The following is a 26,200-nucleotide window of genomic DNA, read 5'->3' as shown; positions in this document are numbered from 1 at the left end:
CCCCCCCCCCCCCCGCTTTTGCACAGGTATTTATTTATCAAAAATAAATTAACAGGGGCGCCTGGGTGGCGCAGTCGGTTAAGCGTCCGACTTCAGCCAGGTCACGATCTCGCGGTCCGTGAGTTCGAGCCCCGCGTCGGGCTCTGGGCTGATGGCTCAGAGCCTGGAGCCTGTTTCCGATTCTGTGTCTCCCTCTCTCTCTGTCCCTCCCCCGTTCATGCTCTGTCTCTCTCTGTCCCAAAAATAAATAAATAAATAAATGTTGAAAAAAAAATTAAAAAAAAAATAAATTAACATTAAAAAACCGACATAGCTATTTGCTATTAACTTAAGTTGATCTCTTTCAAGGCATGCGTGTCTAGACCCATTACAATTTATCTGGCTATAGCAAGCCTGCTCCCTCTATCTCTTTTTGTAACATTCCCTTTGTTGTTGATGGGACTGGTATATTTAGCAGCAGAATCATTGTAGCCACTACTGCTGGGGGAGGACAGAGTTCTGAGATGTTAACTGCCATGTTTTTCTACCAAGGAATGCAGGATGGAAAGTAGAAGAAAGAAACTGGATTCTGAGGGTGCCTGGTGGCTCAGTTGGGTAAGCACATGACTCTTGGTTTCAGCTCACGTCAGGCATGATCTCACCGTTCATGGGTTTGAGTCCCATATCAGGCTCTGCAGTGACAGCACAAAGCCTACTTGGGATTCACTCTCCCTCTCTCTCTGTACCCCCCCTTTCACTGTCTCTCAAGATGAATAAACTTTAAAAAAAGTTTAGAAACTGGATTCTTAGGCAAAAGACCTGAGCTCTTGACCTGGTCTACCTTTTACTGTAACTATGAAGCCTTAGACAAATGACAGCCTACTAGCTCTCTCATCTGGAGAATGAGTGTAATAATATCGAACGATGTAAAAATCTAACCAATGTATTTAAGGTTGAGAAAAATGTCACCTTGGATTAGGGTCATTACTTCAACAGCTCACGGGGAACCAGCAACTGATCCTGTGTTTCAACTGGCGATCTGAAAGGGGTTATGACCACTAGGTGGGTCAACAAGCTGCTGAACCAAGGGTGATCCAGTTTCTTGGTCTATGGACAAACACTGTGCTTGGACAGGCCTTGCCTTAAAAGATAAGGAAAAAACGGAGCACCTAGGTGGCTCAGTCGGTTGAGTGTCTAACTTCGGCTCAGGTCATGGTCTCGTGATTTGTGAGTTTGAGCCCCACATCAGACACGTGTTGCAGTCCCCAAAGAGCCTGCTTCAGATCCTCTGTCCCCCTCTCTCTGCCCCTCCCCTGTTCCCTCTTCCTCTCTCTCTCTCCCCCCACCTCAAAAATAAATAAACATTAAAAAAAAAAAAAAGATGAGGAAAAAAAAACAACAAAAAGAAGCCCATGAATGTCACTCTGGACCCTGGGAATTGAATCCAGAGGACTTAGAGGAACATATACCTCTGAAAATTATCAACAGCAAAATCCAGAAAAATATTTCACAAAGCTGGTTAACATCCTTAATATAAACAGAAAGTCTTAAAAATAAACCAAGTGAAGCTAACATGCACAAGAATGAGATAAATTAAAGGAGAAATAAATGATACTGGAGGATTTCGAGAGAGCTAAAATGCTTCAGAAAAGTTAAAATTCACACTGGTAATACAGAACCGACTTGGAAAAATCAAAACAGTGAGACGGAGGAAAAAAGTGAGGAGTTCGCCCTGAACGCAACAGAGCAAAGCATACAAAACCATTCTTTTCATTTAAAAGAATGACAGGAAAGATATGGAGGACAGAAACGTGCAATTTAGCACATGGATAACTGTTTTTTTGTTTTTGAGATAAAGAGAAAGAGAGTGTGTATATGTACACATGCACGCAGGGGAGGGGCAGAGGGAAAGAGACAGAATCTTTTTTTTTAAGTTTATTTATTTGAGGGGGGGGGGAGAGAGAGAGGGAGAGAAAAAATCCCAAGCAGGCTCTGCACTGTCAATACAGAGTGCACTGTGGGGCTCAAACCCACAAATTGTGAGTTGGAAGTCGGATGCTTTAACCGACTGAGCCACCCAGGCACCCTGAGAGAGAGAATCTTAAGCAGTCTCCATGCTCAGTGTGGAGCCTGATGAGGGGATTGATGCCATGAACCTGGGATCATGACCTGATCCTAAGTCAAGGGTCTGATGCTCAACTAACTGAGCCACCCAGGTGCCCCGATAACTAGTATTTCTTAAGGACAAAATCAGAACTAATGAAACAGAAGTGACAAATAGGTGGCAGCGAATAAAATTTTTACAAGCCAAGAACAATGTGTATATAGAACATCACATTCTAGACAAAATCAGTGAAAAGTGACCTAGATGCATGCTAAGAGAATTTCTGTATTACACAGATTAAAACATTTTACAATCTAAGATGAAAAAAGGCTACCTGTTATTTAAAAAAAAAAAAAAGGCTAACTGTAGTCTTTTCCACTATAGCATTAAATGACAAAACACAAGGGAATGATGTGTACAGAGTTTTGAGGGGAAGACTGAGGAAGGAAATGTTACTTATAGTGCAGAGACTATTGATTATTCCACCACCGTGCCTTCCTTCCAGGGAAACATAGTAGCTCCATGAAGGACTACATTTCCCAGCCTTCCTTGCTTGCAGCAGTATGGCCATGTGATCAGGTTCCGGCCAATGGGATATAAGAAGTAATTGGTGCAATTTCTAGACTGTGCCCTTAAAGAAAATGATCAGGCTTCCCACTTTCCCTTCTCCCCTTCCCACTTGATAGAATGTGAACATGAGGCAGGAGCTAACACAGCTTTTATAGACCACGATATTCAATTACAAGTTGACAGCAGAACAAGGCAGAAAGAGCTTGGGCCCTATAAACTGTGGTGCCATCTTATCAGCCCTGGACTGCTTACTTACACTGTTATGTAAGTGAAGAGAGAAATCAACTTCCACTTTGTTCAAGCTACCATTTTGACTTCTGTTAGAGCACCTGACCCTGTTTTAACTTGTAAACCCTGCTAAAATATGGCTTATTGGGAAGGGACAAGAAATGACTTTTTGACTATTCATGAGTTCCCAAAATATTTCCACCAGTGGATCTTGTGAAAACAACTAGAACAGAGATGATACAAAATTAAGATTTCAAGATGGATAAAGTTATGGTATAAAATGATTGGACATAAACATCTCCAGTTAAAATTGATATAAGTTCTAAATTGTTAGAAACCTTGCTTTGCTAAAAGTTTTTAAAAAGTATTCTTGGGGTGGGGCACCTGGGTGGCTTAGTTGGTTAAGTGTTTTACTTTGGCTCAGGTCGTGATCTCGTGGTTCGTGGGTTCAAGGCCCGAGTTGGACTCTGTGCGGACAGCTCTGAGCCTGGAGCCTGCTTCAGATTCTGCGTCTCCCTCTCTCTGTGCCCCTCCCTCACTCACGCTCTGTCTCTCTCTCTGTCAAAAGTAAATAAACATTAAAAAAAATTTTTTAAAGGTATTCTTGGGGTGTCTGTCTGGCTCAGTTGCTAGAGCATGTGACTCTTGATCTTGTGGTTGTAAGTTGCAGCCCCACATTGGGTGTAGAGACTACTTAAAAAAATATTCTTAAAAAAATTTTTTTAATATATATATATATACATATTATTATTATTATTATTATTTTTCTTTGAGAGAGAGAGACACAGAGTGTGAATCAGGGAGGGGCAGAGACAGGGAGGCACAGAAACTGAAGCAGGCTCCAGGCTCTGAGCTGTCTGCGCAGGGGCAGACATGGGGCTGGAATCCACCAACTGTGAGATCATGACCTGAGCTAAAGTCGAATGCTTAACCGACTGAGCTATCCAGGAGCCCCAAAAAGATATTCTTAATCTTAATACAGATTTTAAAAACCCAATGTAACAATAACCTGAATAAAACCTACAGACTATACTAACAAAATCTAGGAATAGAGGGTGGGGAAGGAAAAACTAACATGTGCTATATTCCTTTAACCACATGAGGGGGCTTCTAAAGAGACTTTCATTCCTGAGCCCAGCAATTAGGCAAACACAGGTGAAGGAATGTGTTTTCAAAAAGAACAACTCCTTGAAGGTAAACAATTAAAACGAGAGTCCTGAAGAACAAAAGTCCAACAAAGACAGAAGAAAATAGCAAGGAAGCATTAGAACCAGATAGCACATAAGAAATGACAGATTATTAAAATAAACTTAAATGTGATAAACTGTACTATAAAAATACTTTCAGAGTCATTAGACTCATTTACATGAAATTTAATAGGAACACATGTAAAAAAAAAAAGTGACACAAAAATTTCAAAGGACCCTGAGAGGCATCTGGCTGGCTCAGTCGGTAGAGCATGTGACTCTTGATCTCAGGTTTTGAGTTTGAGCCCATGTTGGGTGAGGGAAGGAATAGAGTAGAAAGGCCAGAGATGGAATTTAGTTTTTTCCTGGTTTCATAATTTTGACATTGAAACTCTATGTTTTACATAATTAGAAAAAAAATTGTTTCCTAAAAATAAGGAAAAAGAGCAAGAGAGGAACTGGATGTAGCAAGTTTAGACAATTTTTAGGGGAATTTTGCTCAAGATCAGGAAAGAAGTGGGGCAGTAGTTCATGAGGCAGTGTGAATTGGTGCTTTGTCTTAAGACAGAAAAAACAGCAGCCACCACAGTGTCCTTGATCTGAGCCAGCGTGCAGCTAGAGGGATTCACTGTGGGTAGGAGTACGGGGAACTTGTAGGAACAGGACAGAAGACAAGCATCTGTGGGTGCAGATGCTTGCTGCTCAGTGGACACATTTGGTGGCAGGAGTCTGTGGAGAGGATTCTTAATTGCTTCTATTTTATTTTTGAAACAGAAATCAAGGTTATGACCTGACCTGAGAATGAGGATCAGGGACTTCCTAGTCATTGGAGGTAGAGGAGGAAGTGAGAAGTAGTCCTCTCAGAGTAGAAGCACAAATAACCCCCAGGATACATTGTGATTGCCAGGCTCATGATCCGAATTTCAGTTGACATATAGTCAGTGAGGTTGTGTGGTTTTGCCAAGCCGTGTTGGGCAGCGTGTGTGAGAAACAGGAAGTGTACACGATGAGGCACATTCAAGAACATTATTGCTCACCTACTGAGTTCCTATCTATCAATAGGAATTATAGAACACAAGGAGAATATTGTGCTTACAATGTAATTCTTTTTTTTCCAGTTTATTTATTTTGAAGGCGGGGAGGTCAGAGAGAGCAAAAGAGAGAGAATCCCAAGCAGGCTCTGCACTGTCAGTGTGTAGCCCAATGCAGGGCTTGAACTCACAAATTGGGAGATCATGACATGAGCTGAAATCAAGAGTAAGCCGCTTAACTGACTGAGCCACCCAGGAGCCCCTAGAATGTAATTTCATAAAGTGAACTTAATTCTATCTTCTTAGTGTTGACCCACTTGGTGGACCTCATTTTGGGACATTGGATAGTATAAGGTGATGTGACTATTCCAGAGCACAAGATCCCCTTGAGAATTCCTACGTTATTGTTCTTAAAAAACAAATAAAATCTTTGTGTTGTCTTGATTATCATATATGTGCTAGTAACAACTATTTTATAGACTTAAAGCTAGAGCTATATACTATAAATTACCTTTTCCATTGGCTTCCAAATAGATGCCTTTTCAGACCAAGATGAAAGAAATGGAAATAGTTCTCGTTTAGGCTGGAGACCCAAGAAGAGGAAAAGTCGCAATACCAAGAAACAAAATGACTTCAGGTAATGTGTAGTGAAATCAATTCGTGCCTGAAAGGATATACAAGATTAATTAATACTGAAATATGTCATCATAACATGTACCCAATTAATATTTGTTGCTTTGTGTTTTGTCTCATCTTTTTTAAAATGTCTTTTTAAAATTATTATTAGAGCATGAGTGGAAGAGGGGGCAGAAGGAGAGAGAATCCTAAGCAGGCTCCATACTCAGCACAGAGCCCAGTATGGGGCTTGACGCCCACGATCCTGGGACCATGACCTGAGCCAAAATCAAGAGTCAGATGTTCAACCAACTATGCCACCCACGTGACCCCCTTCTTTTATTTTTTATTTTTTTAATTAGAATATGAGCAGGGGAGAGGGGCAAAGGGAAAAAGAGAAAATTGTCTGCTCTTATTATTGGAATCTTTGCCCTAATTTTATATATACTTATTTTCTTGATAGGCCTTTGGCCATCTTCTTTTTCACATGTGCCCAAATAAAGGACAATGTATTCTCCCACATTTTTCCATCTAAAAAGAGTCTTCTTAAAGTCCTTGCAGGGGCACCTGGGTGGCTCAGTTGGTTAAGCCTCTGACTTCAGCTCAGGTCATGATCTTGCGGTTCCTGTGAACTTACAGCTCACAGCCTGGAGCCTGCCTTGAATTCTGGGTCTCCCTCTCTGGCCCTCCCCTGCTCGTGCTCTATCTTGCTCTCTTTCAAAATAGAAATATAAAAAAAATTTAAAAATAAAAAAATAAAGTCTTTGCAGAGTCTTTCAAATGAAGGAAGTGTTCTTTCTCATATTTTTAAATTTTGAAAATAAATACTATTTGGGAAAGATGCATTAGTCTGAAATGACCTCAGTCAATACCAGTCTGGGATGATTACATAGAGAACACCTGACCAAAAGGCTGGAAAAGAGACAACTCAAAGTGCATCTAGTGTTTAGTCTTAGGGGTATGACCCCCAACTTCAAGTTTTAGATGTCTTTGTCAACAAGCCCTCTAAGTATCCCTTAAAAGAGCAATTTAGAAATTGTCATTGTAGAGACATGAATATTTATCTAAAGAACAAATGTAAAAATCAGCTTTTCCAAATGATTTTGTTTTTTGGTGTTTGGTGTGGGGTTTTTTTGTTTTTTGTTTTTTTAGTTTTTTAAATTTTTATTTATTTTGAGAGAGACAGAGAGTGTGAACAGGGGAGGGAGATAGAATACCAAGCAGGCCCCACACTGTCAGTGCAGAGCACAACACAGGGCTCGAACTCACAAACTGTGAGACCATGACCTGAGCCAAAGTCAGATGCTTAACCAACTGAGCCACCCAGGGACCCCCAATTGCTTTTGTAAATGGGTACTTGTGAGTTGGGGAAGAAGTGTTTTGTGATGGCATTAGATGAAAGTAAAGATGGTGTACTTTGGAAACTTAAATCTTTACCGAAATCACCCTGATGGTAATTAAAGCATTGAGGCTGAAGACGCATTTGAAAAGTTTCAATAAAGCTATGTCATAAAATGCAAGTTTTGAGAGAGCAGTGCTCCTAAATTAATATACTATTTTATATAACATCTGCTTTTAAATATCCCTTTGTAGAGGGGTGCCTGGCTGGCTCAGCTGGAAGAGCATATGACTCTGGATCTTAGGGTCATGAGTTCAAGCCCTAGGTTAGGTGCAGAAATATTTTTATAAAATAAATAAATATGCCTTTGTAGAACAAGTTACTAAGTTAATAAATGAGACATTTGACTGTTTCACCTATATCCTTAGATATGATATCGTCAAGTTTACCCCAAAATAATTGTCTTTAAATCTTCTCATTGAAGAAGGAGATTTGCCTTATCTGGAGTTGCCTTATGTTTATGTATGTCAGGTCCTTTGAAAATTTTTTTTCTTTAAATTTTTAAGTAGTCTCTACCTTATAAGTAATCATTTTCATTAGTTTTTGTTTGCTTTTCCATTATGTTTATACAGATGTGTGTGTTGGCATATACACATATATATTCATGTTACCCTCTTTCTTAAAGTTAGCAATACATTACACATTTTCTGCAGGGTTTTTTCCACAAAAACAAAAACAAAACAACAAAAAAACCAGAAGTAACCCCACTGCAGTACACAGAGATATGCCTCATTTCTTTTTACAACCAGGACCCCCCTAGATGGGTATATGGATTATTTCTATTTTTTTTGCTATCACAAAGAGAGCCACAATGAATAGCCTCGTGTGTGTACCTTTTTATATTTTTGCCAGTGTAACTTTGGGATAGATTCCCAGCAGGTGGAAGGCTCAGTCAAGGGGTAGATGTCAATGCTATTTTGCTAGAGATTGCCAAATACCTCTCCCTAGAAACCATCTTATTGCATTTCCATTAGCAATGTACAAAAGTACCTACTTTTCTAGAGTCTTGCCAACAGAATATGTTGTTAAGTTTGTGGATTCATGCCCATCTGATAGGTGGGAAATGGTATCTCAGTTTTAATTTGCATTTCTCTATTTTTTGAATGTTAAGGAACAAATTTACAAATACTTTTCCCACCAACATATTATTTTGGGAGAGGCACTCCTTAAGTTCACAATAAAATGTATAAACACTAATGCAACAATAGTGACTTCTGAATACTTCTAAGCAATTACATGTGTCAATACTTTAGGTTTAAAGGTAATTAGCAGGGGCACCAGGGTGGCTCAGTAGGTTAAGTACCCCCTGCTCTTGATTTTGGTTCAGATCATGATCTTGCCATTTTCTGAGTTTGAGCCCTGCGTTGGCCTCTGCATTCTCTGGGAGCCTGCTTTGTATCTCTCTCTCCCTTTCTCTCTGTCCCTCCCCCACTCGTGCTCTCTCTCAAAATAAATAAGTAAACTTAAAAAAAAATATAAAGGTTGGGGCGCCTGGGTGGCTCAGTTGGTTAAATATCTGACTTCAACTCAGGTCATGATTTCGCTGTCTGTGAGTTCGAGCCCCACACCAGGCTCTGCACTGACAGCTCAGAGCCTGGAGCCTGCTTCAGATTCTGTGTCTCCCTCTCTCTGCCCTTCCCCCGCTCATGGTCTGTCTCTCTCTCTCTCTCTCTCTCAAAAATAAACAAACATTAATATATATATATATATGTGTGTGTATACATATATATATATATATAAGTAATTAGCAATATTGGATCTCCAATGACCTTTGACATGAATGTGATGCCATCTAGAAGCAGAAAACACACTTTGCATAAAAAACAGAAATTTCACAATATTAGCAGTAAGAACTATAATATTCTGCCAGGCACTATTCTAATACTTTACTTGTATAATTTTACAGATCCTCATAACAATCCTTTGAAGGACTTGCCAGGTGCCACAACAGGAAAGTTCCAGAATCAAGACATGAACTCAGAAGTCTGACATGAGAGCCTGAGCTCCTAACTGCAGAGACTTATTTAATATGATTATGGGAAAGCAGGCTCCGAATTTGCAGTGCTGGCTTAGATAATTGAATATAATTCTTTAAAAAAAATTTTTTTGGGGGGGTTATTTTTCTTTCAACATTTTATCTTTAAGTAATTTCTACACCCAACATGGGGCTTGAACTCACAGCCCCAAATCAAGAGTCTCATGCTCCACCAACTCAGCCAGGTTGCCCCTAGAATTTTTTTTTTTTTTTAATTTAAGTAGGCTTCATGCCCAGTGTGGCACCCAACATGGGGCTTGAACTCAAGACTGATGCTTAACTTAGCCATTCAGGCACCCCGCCCCTAGAATTCTTTTTGCCCCAGATTATCCTCTGTACAAACATTCTCGATTTCACAACAGTAATATCTTGCAAGTACATGAGTGATAAATATCAGGAAATGCATTTCACTCCAAAATGAAGAGTAAGTGAAAATGTCTAAAAACTCAAATCTTGGAGTGTGAAAAATGGACGGAAAAATTGTCATCATTTAGGCTATATTAAGGGTTGTTTTTCCTATCGTGGAGATGGGCTGGGCCAAACAGCCTGCTGTGAAGATGGAGAACAGTTCACAATCACTCCCATCTGTGACAGTGAAACACAGGACCACTTGATTTACGCAGAGACCAGCCTCACAACCTTGCTCTTGCCAACAACAGCATGCCATCACAGCAAAATCGGACAAACATATCACAGGGAGCTTGAAAGGGTGGAGAATGAGAGGCTGGAAACCAAAAATTTATCAACTTGAAATACTGAGTCCTTTCAATACCCAGTATTTGAGGACGGTGATCTTTTATTTTTCTCATAATAGATAAACATTGCAATGTATTGTTTTATGAAGCACCCAAAGATGCTTCATATTTTAATAAGAATTTATTTGCATTTTTTAAAGTGGAATAAAATTTTTACTCAGATTCGGAGGCATAGTAAGGTCTCCAAGAATTCACAGAGTTAAGACTGAATGCTGTATGTAACACCATGAAAAATGCTGATTCAAAGAAAAACCACACACACATTCACACACACAATTTTCATGGCCTACTCCTGAGAAAAACTTATAGACAACAGCCTCCTCACCCTTCACCCTCACATCTTCCTACACCATACTCTATTTTCCTCCTTTAGCTTTTCTCGTCTTCCTTCCGAAGCCCAAGCACTGAATGGATTCGGGTACCTGAGGAAAAGGGAGTTTACTCATACACTTTCTCCCACACTCCACCCAAGTCAAGACATGAAGGCAACATCAGGCACAACTCTACCTACCAGAGTAGGCTGCATGTGAAAGTCATTCCAGATGAGCAGTTACTTACTGTAATCAGTATCATGAAAATCAATATCTAATCAGTATCATCAAAATCCCTATAACCATCCTATGGACTATCACTCACAGGCTCTGTGACATGAAACCTTCTGGAGCACTCCAACCTTCTTTTTGTTTAACCACACCCTTAAGTAAACCTCAGGGCATAATGTCCTTTATCTGCCCCTGAGACAGGACTAGGACACAAACCCATCCTTTTTATTTTTTTAATATGTATTTATTTTTGAGAGAGAACGAAAGAAAGAGAGCACAAGTGAGGGAGGGACAGAGAGAGGGAGAGAGAGAGAATCCCAAGCAGTGTGCGGCCTGACACTGGGCTTGAACTCATGAACTGTGAGATCACCACCTGAGCTGAAATCAAGAGTTGGACGTTTAACCAACTAAGCCACTCAGGTGCCCTGAAAACACACCTATTCTTAAACATTCTCCTCTTGGCTGGTTCCCCCTTAATAAACCATTTCTTGTCAAGCTGGACTTGTCAGCCTTTTTCTTTAGTTTTTCTTTCGGTCCTCACATGTCACTTTGCATATACCTTTCATGGAACAGACTCCTTAACCAACATACTGTAGGTTTCCAGAAATTATGCCTTTGGCCGCATGTGGCTTCATCACTTACCAGCCTGGCAACTGAAAGAATGCCCCAGTGAGCCCAAGTGCACTGTTGATGAGATCCAGTTGGAGTTTCTGGACATGTAAGTGCATCTGGTGGGCTTTGTGACCCTGCTGGCCGCGATATCTGTTGAAGGAGGACCAGACACAGATCCTCATACTCCAAAGTCAACCATTTTAAAAATTAAATATGAAAACCAAATTTTACTAGCTTCCAATAGGTGAAACTTCAGGATTTCTCCCTGGTACTATGTATTGTTGGGGTCCGGGAGCCAACAGTCAAGAAATAATTCTTGAGACAACTTTGGTGCCAAAAAGGTGATTTTATTAAAGGATGGGGACAGAACCCACAGGCAGAAAGAGCTGCTGGGGTATTGTGAGGAGTGACTTACTACATCCCGATAATATATAATATATTATATATGATATAATGAAGAGTGACTGACTTTATCTACCTCCCTACCTACCTACCGGAAGGGGGTTAGGGATAGAATAAGTCTCCAAGCAATCAAGACCTTAGTCATGAGACCCTTCAGATGTGTATCAGTGGGCCATATGCTTGCAAGATGATTGTTAACATGTATCTTGGGTTGGGGGTAGAGATAAAGGAAGTTTCCAAAGGGATTTTTATATGTTAAAGACTTACAGGATCCTGGAGGTTGAGCTAAATTTGCCTTTTGCCTCCAGCAAAGTACTAACATTGAAGCATTTAAGGAGGACACTGAAGCAGTTCCTCCTGGAGGAAGGTCACTCAGTCTGTCTCAAGTGTTGTACTTGTCACTGGGCTGCAAGTTTTAAAGAAGTTTAATATTTTCTATATTTCTTTTGCCTGTGTTCTCCACCTCACCTCCACATAGTATAGATTTTTCATATATTATGTGTTATCACCAGGCTTAGTATTAATTTACCTAGACTTCAATGAAGATGACGATGATATAATTACACCTTGGATTTTTCTGTAAGATCACAGTATTATGGTGCATGGTTTTGAAAATATCTCTGTAAGACAAATAACAGGCAAATAATTTCTCTCCTGGTTTCTGAGTTAGGAAACTTGGAGCCAAGAGTGATAAAGAAGTATTTACCAGGAAAAAAGTGGCCATAAAAGGTTTCCCACTTCAGAAACTTGCACAGTACTTGTAGTGAAAGATCAGGTATGTTACCTTTTGATAAAACACTAAAAAAATAAAAAAAATCTCATCATCTTTGCTACACAGACAATTCAAAGGCTGAAGCTCAAAAGTGTAAATATTTCAGAAGAACTGTGGTAATGAAGTAAAGCAACAGATTTTCTGTGTACAAAAGTGGAAAGATTTAAATTTTTTTCTTACTCCTATTCCAGAGTCAAAGTAAGGAAGTTCCCTTCATTTTTTTTAACCTTATTGATTTATTTTGAGTGAGTGAGTGAGAGAGAGAGAGAGAGTAAGAGCAAGCATGAGCAGGGAAGGGGCAGAGAGAGAGGATCCCAAGCAGGCTCTACACTGTCAGCACCAAGCCTGATGTGGGGCTCCAACTCATGAACCGTGAGATCATGACCTGAGCTGAAACCAAGTCAGATGCTTAACTGACTGAGCCACCCAGGTGCCCCAAGGAAGTGTCCTTCGTACATGCTAAGTCTCAGAGCCTTACCTGGGTTGTTATTCTTCTTGATGTTTACCCAGCAGCATGAGATTTTGTCCAATCCACCACTTACTCCTCTCTTCTAGAAAGTCCCAGAAAAGATCCCGAACCTTCCCGGTTCCAAGTGTAAGCAAGGTGTCCTCCCTGGACACAGCAGTAGTTTTCTGCTTCCTCAAAGCTACAGTGAAACTTGTTAAGCTGATAACAATTATTTTTACCATGTTGCTCTGGGCTATTTAGCTCACATCCTAGAATGATACCTGTTCTGACATATAACCAAAGACAGATTCTTCCTCTTAAGAACATTTTCTCTGTGAACTATGAGCAACAACAGTGCAGGGGCTCAGCAGCTGCCTGGTCCTTTAAAAATGTTCTTAGTGGGTTAGTCATATTTGTTAGTATTATTCTTTTAGGAATAGGGAATAATTAGTCAAGGAGATAAAAGATGTTTTGTGTGTTTTTAATTTAAGAACCCAGGTGGAGTTCCTATAAGCTGAAAACAAACAGCAAAGATCAATAAAATGACGAGTCTTTATAGGGCACCACCACCTGTGTCTACACAACCAGATACGCTTTTAGCTAATTACTTGCTAAGCCTAAGCTGTAAAGGAGAAGATGATGAATATGTAAGTCAGAGTTGCTAAAAACTGAGAAAAGTATTGTGTGGTTTTTTAAAAGGAAACCATTCTGGCAGACCCCCAGGCTGTGTCTAAGTTATTGTATTTTGTTTTTTAAATACATTCAGCCATAAAACCAGGCATAAACTATATGCTAAAGCTCTTACACAACCATGAACGAATGAATACAAATTAATACAAACAGAACTGAAAATTAATGAAATGAAAACGTGCTGAACTAAACAGTTACCTGACATAAAAACTGTACTGGCTTATGACCACACAGGTTCTTTGGATTTGGCACACAAGCTATTTCATGCTGTAGGGAAAAATCAGTTCTCTCACCACTTTATTTAGCTTGCTGAAAAACCTTTGTTCATACAGCATGTCATTTGTTTTGCACCTGTGGCACATCTATCATTTAGTTTAGCCAGTTTTCTTTCTTGGCACCAAAATGTGATAACAAATACAAATAACTGTGGGCACTGACATAGCATGGTAGGTTTCAGGGTTCAGTTGGTTATCCAAATGGCCTAAATGCTTATACTACCTTTAAAAATCACTATGGAAAGATACTACTATCAATAATTCTCTTAAGTGTATACTCCAAGAATACACCCCCCTCAGTCTGAAAAACACTGCAGTAATCAAAAGATAAATATGGTATGGTCCCTACTTTCAGAACGTGTACAGTCTAGTTAGGGAAAAAAAGATATAACAATTGTAGTTTAAATAAAGACAGTGTCACTGGACAGGTACAGCATATATCTATCTATAAAAGTTCAGATGAGAAAGAAATTATTTCCAGCACGTGGCCATATTGAAATAGAAGAAACGGTCATACCGGGAGAAGCCAATGTGATTTAGTAAATGCATAGAAGAGGAAAGTATTTATAAAGAGAAATAATTCTGGGGGTGGGGCAGGGTGGGCACTTGTGGAGACAGCAGTGGGAAGGGAAACTAGAAAACTGAAAAGTCTTGAAATGGCAGGAAAAAGAGTGTCCAATTAATTTGGAAGGCTTCTGACTAGGAGTCCACTAAGTCTTCGCTGCAATGGAATCGTTCTGGGTGTTACAAGACTTTGTAACAAAGTGTTGATTTCCCAACACTTTCATTAATATACATACTTACGCACATACATACGTTTAAGGCATTTTTAAGTGAAACCTGAGGCTGATGGAAACTTCTCTGAGGTCAACTCCACAGTGCCGTAATTCATTCCAACCTTTTTTTCAGTGCCTGATATATGGTCTCAATACCTGCTTTACCTAGAGCGCAAGCATATCACATGTTCAACTTAAATGATCAAGATATTGGTGACAGTGTTGCTTAGAACTGAAGCTCTACCTATGCGCATTCTCTCGCCGAGGTCGCAGAGCCGCAGAACAGGTACACACACCACCCCAAGCCGAGTGTATCGCAACACAGCTTAGCGCGGCGCCCACACCTGGACTGCGGCGGGCGGAAGGAGCGTGACTGCCGTGACTGCGCGCGCGGGCACCAGCGTCTAGCCACACCTCCGGGGCGGAGCGAGGCCTTTTCGGCCGCTGGGAGGCCCGCCTCACCCTCCTGTCTGGCGATTGGTGAGGTGGCAGCTGCAGGGGCGGTGATTGGAGGGCTCACCACCATCTCTTCCAATGGAAATAAGCCAGAGGCGGGCCCAGTGGCGGAAGGAGCATGGCGTGGAGACTGCTGAAAGTGAGTTCAGAAAGCGGGCTCTGCGGCAGCAGAGCCAGGAGTTGGGCGAGGAGTGGGGCTAAAGCAGTTGGAGGGCTAACCTGGGGCGAAGTGCGGTTCCAAGATCGTGGGCCCAGTTTGCACGTCTGTGCGTGTCTGGAGGCACACGTGCGTGTGCATTTACACGTGTGCTTGGTCAGTGTGCACAAGGGCACGTTCCTGTCTGGGTAGATGCAGGTCTGTGTCAGCGCACGTGGGCCAAACGTTTATTGAGCCTGGCACACGGCACACGGGCGTTTAGTGAACACATGACCGCATAACATTGTGTGCAGGATCCATCGTGCAGTGAAGTTACACTAAAACATGGCCCCAGCCCTTCTAGATGAAATTTTAGGGCGGGGGCTTATGTAACTGTGTTCAGATACTTGTTGACATTAAGGAGCGTTCCTACAATCCGCTGGAGACTGGAAGCAAGACAATAAATACTTGTTCTGTATCGACAACTGGGAGTGACTTTCAAAAGGCAAATCTGATCATGCCACCAAGTTGTTGAGGGAGAACTCGAATCTTCATTTTGGCCAACGTCTCTGTTTATCTCCCCAGCTTCTTTTTAAGCCGTGCTTTGCCTTGTTCCTTGGTTCCAGACAAACCTTTCCCCTTCCCCCATTTCTTGGGTGCATCTCCTTACCCTGTGCCACTGTGAGCGCCTTTACACTTTTTCATACCCTTCCACCGCGTCCTAGTTAACTCCTATTTATCTTTTGGACATCAGCTTTAAGTCACTTCCTCAAAGAAGCCTTCCTCTACCTCTGAGATTGGGTTGGGGTGTGTTACTACCGTATGTTAATTCATAGCTATTGGCAGTTACATATTTGCGTGATCATTGATTAATGACTGTTTCTTCATAAGATTGTCGTCTCTTTGAGGGCGGAGACTGTTTCGCCCACCTCTGAGTGCTCGATTACTGTTGGGCAGATGACTGACTGACTGACTGATGACTCATCATCTGGCAGTGATAATTGTGAACCACTTTTCAAGTAGGATTCTTTGTTTTTGAGAGAAAGAGAGTGGGTGAGGGGCAGAGAGGCGGAGAGAGAGAAGCCCAAGCAGGGGCTCCATCCCACAAACAGTAAGCTCATGACTTGAACCCAAATCAAGGGTTGGATGCTCAACTGACTGAACCACCCAGGTGCCCAAAACTAGATTAGTGATTCTTGACTCAATAAGACCTGATGCTCCTTAAAAAAAATATTTTGCAACTGCTTTTATTATCCTGAAGTGGAATTTATGTATAATGTAATCTATCTACGTACAATTTTAAAAGATTAGCATAATGTCCTAACTGGAATATAAAGGAGACATTAAAGGAATTCATAATAAAATAACATGTATTTTGGTATGTAAATGTTGGGCATGACTCACTTAGTGAGAGACTCAGGTGTTTAAGCCTCTATTTGGAAATTCCAGCGCCTCAGGTATGTTTTCTTGTCAAAACCCAAACAAAGCATTATACCATTCCTGAGATCTCTGAAACGGTGAACAAGGCTTAGTAACATTCTGTGCAACACAGTGCAGTCATCTCTCAATTTATGATGGAACTGCATTCCTGGAAAAGTCAATGCATATGAAAACTGTGCATGACATAGTTGGTGTTTATGTGGTGGAATATAGGCTCAAATAATATGAATAGATTTTTTTACATACTGAATGTCAGTAGTATCTCCAAAAGTCATGCAAGACAGGGACACTTCATCTGTCAGACAGCCTAAAACAGTGCAGGTGTCTACCTTTACAGATTTCTGCCCACTTAAATCTATTAGCATTCCTCCAAAATGCCTACCACATGTCCCCCAGGGGGCAGTACTGCCTCTTTTGAAGCCTCTGGCCTAGAGTCCTTCAAGGCCAGACAAGTATGGGTCAGCAGAAGTGTGGATACAGCCTCTGAAAGTAGAGACCAATGTGTGAGCAAGACTAGAAATGAAGGAGACCAGTGTTTGCAGAAGGCCAGGGATATCGCTTCATATCACATGTCATTATGTCCTGTGTGCCTGGGTGTATAGGGCTCAGAGAAGTTACTGCGGTCTGGCCCCATTGGGCCTTTTTCTTTTTTTCCCCCTCAGAAGCGGGCCCAGGATGCTGTGGTCATCCTGGGGGGCGGAGGACTTCTCTTCACTTCCTACCTGACGGCCATGGGGGATGAACATTTCTATGCTGAACACTTGATGCCAGCTCTGCAGAGGCTGCTGGACCCGGAGTCAGCCCACAGGCTGGCCATTCATTTCACCTCCCTGGGGCTCCTTCCTCGTGCCACATTTCAAGACTCTGACATGCTGGTAGGTGCTCTTGGAACACCTTCTGATTAACAAGCTCCACAGGCACTTCTGACACAGACGTGCTGGGGCCTGCACTTTGAGAAACACCAGGATAGCCTGGCTTTGTTTCCTTCTCCCTAGGAAGTGAGAGTCCTGGGCCATAAATTCCGAAATCCAGTTGGAATTGCTGCAGGATTTGATAAGCATGGGGAAGCTGTGGATGGACTTTACAAGATGGGCTTTGGTTTTGTAGAGATTGGCAGTGTTACTCCAAAACCTCAGGAAGGAAACCCCAGACCCAGAGTCTTCCGCCTCCCAGAGGACCAAGCTGTCATTAACAGGTGTGTGAATGGACCAGAGGTCACAGGGGATGCTTTCTTCCCAGGAGGGCGTGCAGCGATGGGAGATCTGCCTGTTTTTTCTGTCATACAGTGTGGACGTTTTCTGCTATTGGGAATGTTCGAGAACCATGTTGAGCATCTCCTGTGTGGAGGCATAAAAGCAGATTTTATTATTCTAGTTTAACACATATACACCCCAGGGGCTCAGAGAGCTACATGACTTATCTCTAATCATGAGATCATAAGTGGGAGATCTGGGGTTGAGATTAATACATTTGACTTCAGAGTTTGTGCTTTTTTCACATTGTTGCTCCAGTGCTCTTGCCCAGCACTGTCCAGCAGAAATATGATGTGTAATTTAAAATATTCAGGTATGTAATTTAAAATATTCAGCTAGTCACAATAAAATAGTAAAGAGAAATGGGTGAAATTCACTTCAATAATATATTCTATTTAATTATTATTTATAATTATATCTAATTATAAATACTTAACATGTTCTGAATGTCATTTTAACACATAATCAAAATAAAAATGATTAATTAACTATTTACCATCTTTGGTAGCAAGTCTTCTAAATCCAGTGTGCATTTGACATAAAGCGCTCTCAGGGTGTACTGGCCACATTTCAAGTGCTCAGGGGCACATGTGGCTACAAGTTCTTGAACTGGATGGTGAAGCCCTACCCTTTAGTAAACTGGAAATTTTAATAATCCATATGGATAGCTGCTTTTAATAAGAGAGATCCTTCTAGATTGTGTAAAGCCCTTCTCTTTGCAATCCCTAGGCAGTATTCACTATAGCAAACCCAGAAAATGAAAAAGTGTCTGCTTTTTGGTAACAGAATTTTGAGAGTCTCCTTGAAAGAGTTTAATAGGCATCTTTGGGACCATTGATGGCCTTCTGGAAGATGAACCTATGGGAGTTTTAGGTGGCTGCACTTCCTGCTTTATTGTACTTATTTCAGGGAAATTTTACAGCATTAGAGATGAAGTTATTGAGCTTTCTGTTGCATTGCAGGCTGGGATCGGTATCTTCAGAATTTCCAGGCAAAATATACTTGTTGATGATTCGGCTGCCACAAGTAACTGCAGGTACCAGGACAACGGTACTGGGCAGAATCCATAAACGAGAAGTGGTTGAGGGAGGAGAGCCTGTGTGTTTGGCCTCCTTGCTGTGGGTGGCTTGGAGTGGGTGCCCAGTAAGCGCCTGCCAAGTGAACCGAGCAATTTATTCATGAAGTAAACAAAACAGGTGCTCCTCTATCTGTTCAGTGTTTTTGGCTACAAGTAACAAAGTGGCTTAAACAATAGGCATTTGTTCTTATTTCTTCTCTGGGAGGGAGCTTGTGGAGCACAGGCAGGAGGAGGAAAGATGGGTTGTCAGGGAGGCCCCGCTGCAGGGGAGGGGTACATAAGTGAGGAGGAGTGTGGGTTGGATTCAGACGGGTCGGGGGACAGCTACCTGGCGAGTCTGGGCTATTTCCAGTGCTAGGTACCTGAGCGACTTGTTTGCAAATTTCAATCTTTCCCTCTGTGTTTGATGGTGTTCTGGCAAGTTTTCTAGGAATTCCAGGGGTGTTTAAACCTTGAAAGTCTAAGAACTGACTCTGATTTTTTTTTTTCTTTCCTGTTTTTATTTTATTTTATTTTTTTAATTTTTTTTTTCAACGTTTTTATTTTTTTATTTTTGGGACAGAGAGAGACAGAGCATGAACGGGGGAGGGGCAGAGAGAGAGGGAGACACAGAATCGGAAACAGGCTCCAGGCTCTGAGCCATCAGCCCAGAGCCCGACGCGGGGCTCGAACTCACGGACCGCGAGATAGTGACCTGGCTGAAGTCGGACGCTTAACCGACTGCGCCACCCAGGCGCCCCTCTTTCCTGTTTTTAAAAGTCCAAAGTATAGTAGAAGTGGCCATGAAACCATCTCTCCAAAGTGTCTGCCTTATGGCCGAGGTCTCTAACCTCGTCCCCTCCCCACCTGCTTATATGTTACAGATATGGATTTAACAGTCACGGACTCTCGGTGGTGGAACACAGGTTGCGGGCCAGACAGGAGAAGCAGGCCAGGCTCACAGAAGGTAAAGTGGGGTTGTGCTAATGGGCCTTTCTCCATTTGTTGTGAGGAAACCTGTGGGAGAAAGGTCAGGAATTCTTAATGAAGTAAATGTGACTGAGCAATAGGGAAAAAAATACTATGGAACTCAGGAATTTTCCTGCCTTTATCACAGTCAGCAAGATTGTAACTGAATTTCATAATTTAGTAAAGACTTGCTTAGTTTCTCCCTCGTTATATAACCTGTGTTGTGTCATAACTGGGGCCGCTTGGAAGTGAGCAAAGCAGTCCCGCTGTGGTCACGTGGGTAGTTGAGATGTGAGCAGAACTTGAGCTCCATCTTCCTCGGTCTTCCTATGATGTCCTTTTGTGCGTTATGTAAACAGTACATGTTAATTATAGAAGCATTAGTAAATACAGAGAAGCATCAAGAAGAAAAGTGAAATTAATCATACCCCTCCCTACTCGGGGAGAATTAATCTTGACTTTTGGGAAAATATCCTTCATGACTTGTTCAGAAAACACCATGCATGCTGTAAGGCTGCCTCCAGAGATGCCGATGTCTGTTCTCTGGGGCTCTGCTCTCCCTCCAGATCCATGTAGTGCCTATAGCTCTGTTTTGTCCTCACCACCCCTTCCTAGGTGTCTTCTGAGATTGTGTGGGGCTGTGGCCATTTTCCTCTAGAACTCTTCCCAGGAATTTAAGTGTCATCAAATGTCCTGGTAGTGAGATAAGAAAAACCTATGGACATCGGATTCACTTCAGGAAGTAAGGTTGAAAGGGCCGAGGCAGTCGGCAATCTCTGACTTTAGGAGAAGGAAGTTACCTTGTTTGGAAATCCCAAGCTTTGGTAGGAGCAGACCCTGCTATACTACAGACCTTTCCATTTGGGGAACTTTGAAGCTTATAATATGACCTCCATAGCTTGTGATACTCTCCTGCCTTCTTGCTTCCCTTTCTTCTTTTCGTTGTCCCCACTGCGAAGCTTTAGCCCCTTTTCTTCCTTGCCCCTCCCTCACCCCTACTCCAGCACTAACACTGATTGAAGCAGAATCTTCCAGCAGATTTGTTCATGTTTTCCAGCATCTAGAAGCCTTGACGACAGCTTATTGCTAGCATAAGTTGACAGAAGCTATGGTGCCTTTTGAAGATAGAGTAATTCAGAAATTTCTGTCTAACTTCAGAGTCTTGGCCCTTTGGGCAGCTAACTGCTGATGGAAGGTCCCTTAGCTGCATGAAAGTAAGGCTCCCTTTCAAGCCAGCTCATCGGGGCAAAGAAGAATCAGCTTACAAATGGCTTGGCTTGATGGAGGCTGGACTTGGGAAGCTTGGAGGCCTTGTGCAGCTTTTGTCTAATTGGATGCTACCCACCCCCACCCCCGCCGCCCCCAAGGGAATCTCATTTACTTTCAAGCTGGTGATTAAAAGGGTGACTAGTTTAGGGAATGAGAAGGTGGTTAGCAACACTAGATGTTGGTCTTTGATCCCAGTGACCTGACACACCTTTTGGGAGCTCACTTGGTGCTCCAGGTCTTTTCCCAACTATTGCACGGTAAAAGCAGCTGGGCCCACTGACCTACCAGTGACCTTTGCAGATAAGGTGGTGTCTTAGAAGCCAAGTACACACAACCTCTGGCTTTCAGGCACAGCATGTTTCTAAAATGTATTTTTCTAACAGTCCAAAATGCAAGTCAGTAATTCCATGGATTTTTAAATTGGGTGGCATAATACTTATCATGCAAACTGAGACATTTTGGGGAGTGAAGGGTGCAGGCATTAATAATTATGCCCAGGCTACAGGAGCAATGAGGACTGTTCTGGGAGCACTGGGACTTGTGCTCACTCTAGTTATGAGCTGGAGCCCCTTCTCAGAAAACTGAAATTCCAAGTTCTAAAAGATTTATGCCTCTATATTTTAGGCATGGTTAGTGGAAAACATTTTCCAGTCTTGTATACATATTCTTTAATTTTGCCTTTTCTTCCCAACTGCACACCCTGTCACTCAAGTCCAGCAGACAGCCCTTGAGAATAAACAGCTGTCCCTTAACATGCCTGTTGATTTCTGACTGTCCTCATTACATTTATGAGCCCTTACTTTTTATCGCTAGCATTTGCACTCCTAATTTCTCCATTTTCCATTAAATTTTAAAAAAGGAAAAGAACACAGTGCAGTAAAACATCCTAGTAGTTGCCCAAACATGCTGCGCAAAGATGGTGACCTCTTCTTGGTCAGCAAGACCAAGGCGGCAACACCGTGCAGCTTCCATGGTGTTTGCCGGCTGGTCCGGGAAGTTCACACAAAGAGGTGGAGGTGTACGGGGCTCTTCGTGGGCTGTTTAGTCAAGGACATCTTCAAAATGTTGCACAGGGAATGGTGTTTAGGAACAAAATCTTGACAAGCCATCTTTACAGGGGGGCTACCACTGGGAATAAACCTGGGGAAGAATAAGACCTCCGTGGACGCTGCTGCGGACTACGTGGAGGGGGTTCGAGTCCTGGGTCCCTTGGCCGACTACCTGGTAGTGAACGTGTCCAGTCCGAACACCACTGGGCTACGGAGCCTTCAGGGAAAGGCTGAGCTGCGCCACCTGCTGACCAAGGTAAGAAATTACATCTCCAGGCTCCGTTCCACCAGCCTGTCCTACCCACTTCTTTCCAGTTGATTCTTCAGGAAAAAGCTTCAATGTCATTATCAAGGAGTTGTCCTTAGCACCTGGACCAGATAGGACCCCTTGCTATACCTATAATCCCATCATAACACTGATTATGCTTAACAGTAATTAATGGCTTGGTTACCTGTCCCTGTGTTAAACCATAAACCCTGTGAGAGCAGGGACTGTCTCTCTCTGCCCCTAGCATCGAGCACACTGACTGAATAAATTGGATGACTCTTCTTTTTTTTTAAGTAGGCTCCATGCCCAATGTGGGGCTTGAACTCACGACCCTGAGATCAAGATTTACATGAAACAGCGAGGCACCCCTGGATGAGTCTTTATCAAACAGTACTTGTGACAGTATTTTCTTCTTATCTCTTTTAGAAAAAAAAGTCTCAATAAGCCTTAATATATTAGCCAATACCAGTGACAACATTAGGGACTTAATCTTAGGGATCCCTTTGTTCAGGAGAATCAGATCTGTGGGATGGGTCTTTGGCATAACTGAGAGCTGTAATTTCTGAGAAGGAGAAGTCGCTGGTGCTTCAGCGTGAGAACATGCTGATCTGTGGCTACGGCCTCCAGGGTCCCCGTCTCTGGCCGTGTGTTGTTCTAGGTGTTGCAGGAGAGGGACGCCCTGCAGGGAGCGCGCAAACCGGCTGTGCTGGTGAAGATCGCACCTGACCTCACAGCCCAGGACAAGGAGGATATTGCCAGTGTGGTGAGAGAGGTAGGAGTCGGGCTAGGCCCTGGGACGCCTCTCACTGCCTGGGAGGGGCGGGGGTGGGTGCCATTTGGCCAGCTGGGCTAGCCTGTGGCTTCCTTTCTGTGGTAGTGAGAGCTGGTTTGATATGTCATGATGTAACTCATCATCTAATGAAAAGCTCAGTTGGTTGAGCATCCAACTCGATTTCAGCTCAGGTCATGATCTCACAGTTTGTGGGTTCAAGCCCCACATCGGGCTCTGAGCTGACAGTGTGGAGCATGCTTGGGATTCTCTCTCTCTCTCTTTCTCTCCCTCTCCTCCTCCCCTGCTCACACTCTCTCAAAACAAATAAATAAACTAAAAAAAAAAAAATTTAGAGAAGCAAATGTTTGGATGAGTCATTTACTTGTACCCATTCCCTTGTCTCTTTCCTCACATTCATCCAGCAAGAGCTCTAAGGCTTGTGCTTGCATTCTTGGTCAGTCTTGGTCAGACTGTTCTGTCACTCTCTCCAGTCTACCCCAGGCCCCTGTGTTATAGGAGAATGGTGGAAACACGGACCAAATCTGGCAGTCCTGGGTTCAAGTCCTAGTTCCACCATGTACTACCTAGGGGCCTTGGACAAGACTAAAGTGAGTGGTTCTAAGGATTAAATCCTATCCTTGTGGAACATTACAGGTGATCGATATGTGATGGCTGCTACTGTTATGTTGAGGCTCATTCAGACCCTTTTTCTAGAAGCGTAGTGAGCTCTGGTATAGCTCTTGCTTCCCGGGGCTGTAGTGTGGGCACCTGGCCCGGCTGCTGTCTCAGACCCTCAGGGAAGCTACTCCGACTGCATCAGTGCCACCACTGGAGGGTTCTTTCTCTGTCTCACATTGCAGTTGGGCATCGATGGACTGATCATCACGAACACCACAGTGAGCCGCCCTGCCGGCCTCCAGGGTGCCCTGCGCTCTGAAACAGGAGGGCTGAGTGGGAAGCCCCTCCGGGATTTATCAACTCAGACCATCCGGGAGATGTATGCACTCACCAAAGGCAAGAATTCGGTGCCTGTGTCTTCAGATCTGTGTGTGGCTCAGGCTCTTGGGTTTGATCCGAATCAGTGTTCCCTGAACTGCTGCATTTAGCCGGGGCCGGAGCGGGGGAAGCCAAACTAAGGGTCTCACGTTGCCTGCCCTTCCTCACGATGTTACGTGTGCTTCTTGCAGGCAGAGTCCCCATCATTGGGGTTGGCGGTGTCAGCAGTGGGCAGGATGCCCTGGAGAAGATCCGGGCGGGGGCCTCCCTCGTGCAGCTGTACACGGCCCTCACCTACCGGGGGCCGCCCGTGGTGGGCAGGGTCAAGCGGGAGCTGGAGGCCCTTTTGAAGTGAGTGGGGCCACGTGTGGCTTGACACAGGTGAAGTTAAGGTGGCATCAGTTGAGGATGACTCACAGGGAGGAGGAGATGGTATTTACCTGTCTATTTATTCCTCATTCAGAAAGGATTCAAGAATGCGGGGGAAAATTAGTCTGTTGCTCCTAAGACAGAGGACAAAGAGGGCCAAGGAATTCAAGATTAATGGTGTTTATTGGCCTGAGGGGTTCTGGCAGCATCCCTGCTCAGTAACATTGTCTTGATGTCAGGGAGCTGTGAATACTTGAAATTGATTCCTTTCCCAGTGTGAAGACCTAGGTGGAAACACCTCTAGGTTCCTGAGTGAAGACGATGTAGAAGGCAGGAGGCACGCCTCTGTGGGAGACAGGCAGGCATGGTTATGGAGCTGACAGCCTAGGTGAATGTGGGCTTCCAGCGAGAGCAGGGCCTGTCCTTCCCTATTTGCCGAAATTGCTTTTCCTCTTTTTTCAGGGAACAGGGTTTTACGAGAATCACAGATGCCATTGGAGCAGACCATCGGAGGTGAGGATGTTTTCAATAAGAAGCCTGATCTGGAATCTCCCCACTAAATGAGACGGGTCTTTGTGGCTGGATTGAGAGAGGAGAGCCACATCCCCCAAACCACGAGAGCCCTTCCTCCAGCCCAACTGTAAACCCAGTCAGGAGCATCACCAGAATCAATATGAGGCTTTCTTTAATCACTTGTCGGACCATGAACTGCATTCATGAGTCTTTTTAAACTCAAATCCCTTTAATATTGCAAGGACATTAAATATTTGAGGGAGGGGCGCCTGGGTGGTGCAGTCGGTTAAGCGTCCAACTTCAGCCAGGTCACGATCTCGCGGTCCGGGAGTTCGAGCCCCGCGTCAGGCTCTGGGCTGATGGCTCAGAGCCTGGAGCCTGTTTCCGATTCTGTGTCTCCCTCTCTCTCTGCCCCTCCCCCGTTCATGCTCTGTCTCTCTCTGTCCCAAAAATAAATAAAAACGTTGAGAAAAAAAAAATAATTAAAAAAAAATATTTGAGGGAAAAAAATTATAGAAAAAATAAAGCCATTTAAAACCTGGATTTAAGGGTGCTTGGGTGGCTCAGTTGGTTAAGCGTCCGACTTCGGCTCAGGCCATGTGATCTCAAGGGCTGTGAGTTCGAGCCCCACATCGGGTTCTGTGCTGACAGCTCAGAGCCTGGAGTTTGCTTCCGATTCTGTGTCTCCCTTTCTCTCTGCCCCTCCCCTGTTTGTGCTCTCTCTCTCTCTCAAAAATAAATAATAGGCATTAAAAAAAAAAAAAGTTTAAAACCTGGATTTAAATCCCAGCCCTCAGTGAGGGCCACGGACCTCACATAGATGCTGCAGGGCCTTCTAGGCCTCTGCTGCCTGGGGTCAGCTGTAGGTCCAAGGAGCTTGACTCTGTTTCATTCTGCCTTTACTTTTATTTAAGTTTTTGACTTTACTTGAAAATATTTCAAACACAGATAAAGTTGCAAGAATAGGGCTTGAGGGTGGCCATCCTCTGTCTTCACACTGCCTTCCCTCTGTGAGTCTGGGTCCTCATCTTTTCTTAGAAGGACCCCAGTCATGTTGCATTGGGCCTCATGCCCCGCTGACCTCAATTTAATTTGATGACCTTGGTAAAAACCCTGTCTCCAAATAAGGGCACTTTCTGAAGTTCTAGGGGGTTAGGATTTTAATATGTCAGTTTTGGGGAGCCACAATTCAGCCCATCACAGGAAAGTGTGCTTGCTGTGCCCCTTCTTTAT

At 43.1% G+C, this 26,200-nt stretch overlaps 2 protein-coding genes across 3 annotated transcripts in view; one reads left to right on the top strand and one right to left on the bottom strand.

Moving 5' to 3' along the window:
• Positions 1 to 14,770, bottom strand: part of PKD1L3 (polycystin 1 like 3, transient receptor potential channel interacting) — an 80,878-nt gene extending 66,108 nt beyond the window's left edge. Inside the window, 2 exon segments of the mRNA XM_040443453.1 lie at positions 12,721 to 12,810; positions 12,812 to 14,770. Coding sequence (XP_040299387.1) covers positions 12,721 to 12,810; positions 12,812 to 13,006 — 285 coding nt within the window. The 5' untranslated portion in view covers positions 13,007 to 14,770.
• Positions 14,771 to 14,914: 144 nt separating this feature from the next.
• Positions 14,915 to 25,143, top strand: DHODH (dihydroorotate dehydrogenase (quinone)). Of its 2 annotated transcripts, XM_040442988.1 has the most exons (9): positions 14,916 to 15,015; positions 17,115 to 17,327; positions 17,448 to 17,647; positions 19,647 to 19,729; positions 22,118 to 22,305; positions 22,976 to 23,089; positions 23,950 to 24,103; positions 24,277 to 24,436; positions 24,917 to 25,143. In XM_040442988.1, the coding sequence occupies exons 1-9, from the start codon at positions 14,995 to 14,997 to the stop codon at positions 24,969 to 24,971; spliced, it is 1,188 nt and encodes a 395-aa protein (XP_040298922.1). In that variant the 5' UTR covers positions 14,916 to 14,994; the 3' UTR covers positions 24,972 to 25,143. The 2 variants fall into 2 exon arrangements, with proteins under 2 accessions (XP_040298923.1, XP_040298922.1); XM_040442989.1 differs by lacking the exon at positions 24,277 to 24,436 and having other exon boundaries at positions 14,915 to 15,015.
• Positions 25,144 to 26,200: the final 1,057 nt, after the last annotated feature.

Source organism: Herpailurus yagouaroundi, unplaced genomic scaffold (assembly GCF_014898765.1).
Source record: "Herpailurus yagouaroundi ecotype Mexico unplaced genomic scaffold, PumYag 190, whole genome shotgun sequence".
NCBI lineage: Eukaryota > Metazoa > Chordata > Mammalia > Carnivora > Felidae > Herpailurus > Herpailurus yagouaroundi.
The sequence above is the reverse complement of the archived record's forward strand: the minus strand, read 5'-3'. Positions and strand labels throughout refer to the sequence as shown.